The sequence below is a fragment of the Triticum aestivum genome, chromosome 3D (genome assembly GCF_018294505.1).
Source record: "Triticum aestivum cultivar Chinese Spring chromosome 3D, IWGSC CS RefSeq v2.1, whole genome shotgun sequence".
NCBI classification, from domain to species: domain Eukaryota; kingdom Viridiplantae; phylum Streptophyta; class Magnoliopsida; order Poales; family Poaceae; genus Triticum; species Triticum aestivum.
This window is the reverse complement of record NC_057802.1, coordinates 102,199,230-102,201,330: the sequence shown is the minus strand read 5'-3', so window position 1 is coordinate 102,201,330 and position 2,101 is coordinate 102,199,230. Positions and strand designations below refer to the sequence as shown.

Below are 2,101 nucleotides of genomic sequence, written 5' to 3'. Positions count from 1 at the left end.
CGCGCTCGGAGAATGGGCCCAAGGGCTACTGTCGGGCCAGTGGATTATGGGGTGCCCAGGGTCGAACGACCACAGGGCCCAAGAGAGTGTCTTGGAGAAAAGGAGATGAAACAATGAAGACAGGAGCTCCCGGGAGAGGTCGACGGTTCGCCTCCTTCTAGAACGGGCCTCCGGGAACCCCACGCAATACTTCGATGTGCAATACTTAGAGCACATCTAGATGTGCTTTAGCAAAACTATATATATAACGATCGAGCAAAAGCAAAATTGTTCAACAAGCAAAATCACCCATCTTAATTATCTGGCGTAATGGCTGAATTACATACTACAGTATGAAAGATTACATACCCTTACTCGCGCTATAACGATGAAATAAGGAAACAATGTTATTTGATCCGACAGAATCCTAAAATTTGGAGATATACCAATGGAAACAAATCAAACACAATCCAATGCAGCAGGAGGGACCGATCGACCAAATCAAGCTAGCACTATGGTTCCGGCTATCACGAGGCACGCCAAGAAACCGCCCCGCAAGGCTGACGCGCACGATGGCGAACTCGGCGGTGGCGACACCGTACCATTCGTTACCGGCGGCGGCGCTATTGCTGGAGGTGGCGACGTGGAAGAATTCCCCGCAGCCGGCGGCGCTAGCGCCGGAGGCGGCGAAGTGGAAGAATTTCCCGCAGCCGGCGGCGCAAGCGCTGGTGGTGGCGACGTGGAAGAATTTCCCGCAGCCGGCGGAGCTAGCGCCGGTGGTGGCGACGTAGAAGAATTCCCCGCAGCTGCCGGAGCGGGAGGCGGCGACGAGGGGGGTGACTTGGGTGGTGGCGGCGGTGTTGAAGGAGCAGGCGAAGGGGTACGCACGGCGAGGACGACGACGATGAGGCGCTCACCGGCCTGGCAGCGTGCGGCGTCGCCGCTAATGAAGAAGTAAGGGCCGGAGTGGGAGAGGACGAAGCCGGATTCGCCACCGCCGAGGCGCATGAAGGGGTCGCTGGTGTTGCATGCATCGTAGTGGCTCTGGCTCACCACCAGCACCGAGTCCTCTTGCCCTTTGTACCTAAACACTGCGCCGATCCAAAGCCACTCAGATCAGAAGCCATGCACGAACCAAATCACTCCATGCATGCATGGATCACGAGTTCACGACGTACTATATACACGTACCGAGGCGGTCGTTGACCTGGAAGCGATTGCGCTCGGCCCAGTGGTTGAACGGCTCGGCGGGGTTCGCCGTCCACCCGCCGCGGCCGCCGACGACGATGTCGCGCCCCGCACAGCCCGTCGCCAGCAGTAGGAGGGCCACGGCGAGCCGCGCCACCGCCATGCCAGTCATGTGCAAACTCACCAACGGCGCTGCCTTAGCAGCTAAGAGTATGTGCTTGTGTGTGGATGTGTATGCGGTATGCAACGCAACCTGCAGCGAGTATATATGGTGGCGTAAAATGTTGCCGTTGTTGGGAAGTAATTAATGGACGATGCAGGAATTAGCTGTGCCAGCCGCGGCCGTTACCAAAATCTTTACTTCCTGCCTAGTAATGCTCTGGAGAAACGTTGTCATCCTGCGGGCGGGCACGCGGCTCGGTCAATGCATGCCATACTGCCGTGCGGCGACCACACATTGGACTGGCGATTACAGAAACCTATTAAAAATAAATGAGAACTATAGAAACCCTTTTTCGTGTTTTTTTAGGTTGAGAACTGTAGAAACCTACTAATAATGACCCAATGTGACCTGCCAAGACCAAACTGTCACGCAGAGGCTTCATTTTCTTGCTCGGCCGAACTATGCCTTTAGTGCGAGTGTGTCAGAGAGAGAAAGGCCTCAACACTGTGGCCCATCCGAGCCATTCGCCGTTTCGTCTGGTTGCACCTGTGAATTTTCAGAACATGTTTCACAAAAAATCACAAAAATGTTCGAGCTTTCAAAAAAAATATTGTCAAATATTTGGTTCCATTTCCAAATTTTGTTCACAAATTAAAAAATGTTCACATTTTTGGGAAATGTTCGGGACTTTCAAAATGAGTTCATGATTTCAGAAAATCTAAAAAAAATCTCAATTTTGGGAAAATTCTTCGTAATTTCATCAAAAAGTCT

At 52.7% G+C, this 2,101-nt stretch overlaps 1 protein-coding gene across 1 annotated transcript; it reads right to left on the bottom strand.

Moving 5' to 3' along the window:
• Positions 1–261: 261 nt before the first annotated feature.
• LOC123077700 (early nodulin-like protein 2) lies at positions 262–1,388 on the bottom strand. Its single transcript, XM_044500001.1, has 2 exons — positions 1,171–1,388; positions 262–1,070 (listed from the first exon to the last, which is right to left on the bottom strand). Exons 1-2 carry the CDS (start codon positions 1,337–1,339, stop codon positions 481–483), a joined length of 759 nt encoding a protein of 252 aa, XP_044355936.1. The 5' UTR covers positions 1,340–1,388; the 3' UTR covers positions 262–480.
• Between the last annotated feature and the right edge of the window lie 713 nt (positions 1,389–2,101).

Coding starts and splice junctions, on each gene's coding strand:
- LOC123077700 (XM_044500001.1), bottom strand. CDS start 1,339: ATGACTGGCATGGCGGTGGCGCGGCTCGCCGTGGCCCTCCTACTGCTG. Junction 1,071..1,170: donor CCAGGTCAACGACCGCCTCG/GTACGTGTATAT, acceptor GGATCGGCGCAG/TGTTTAGGTACAAAGGGCAA.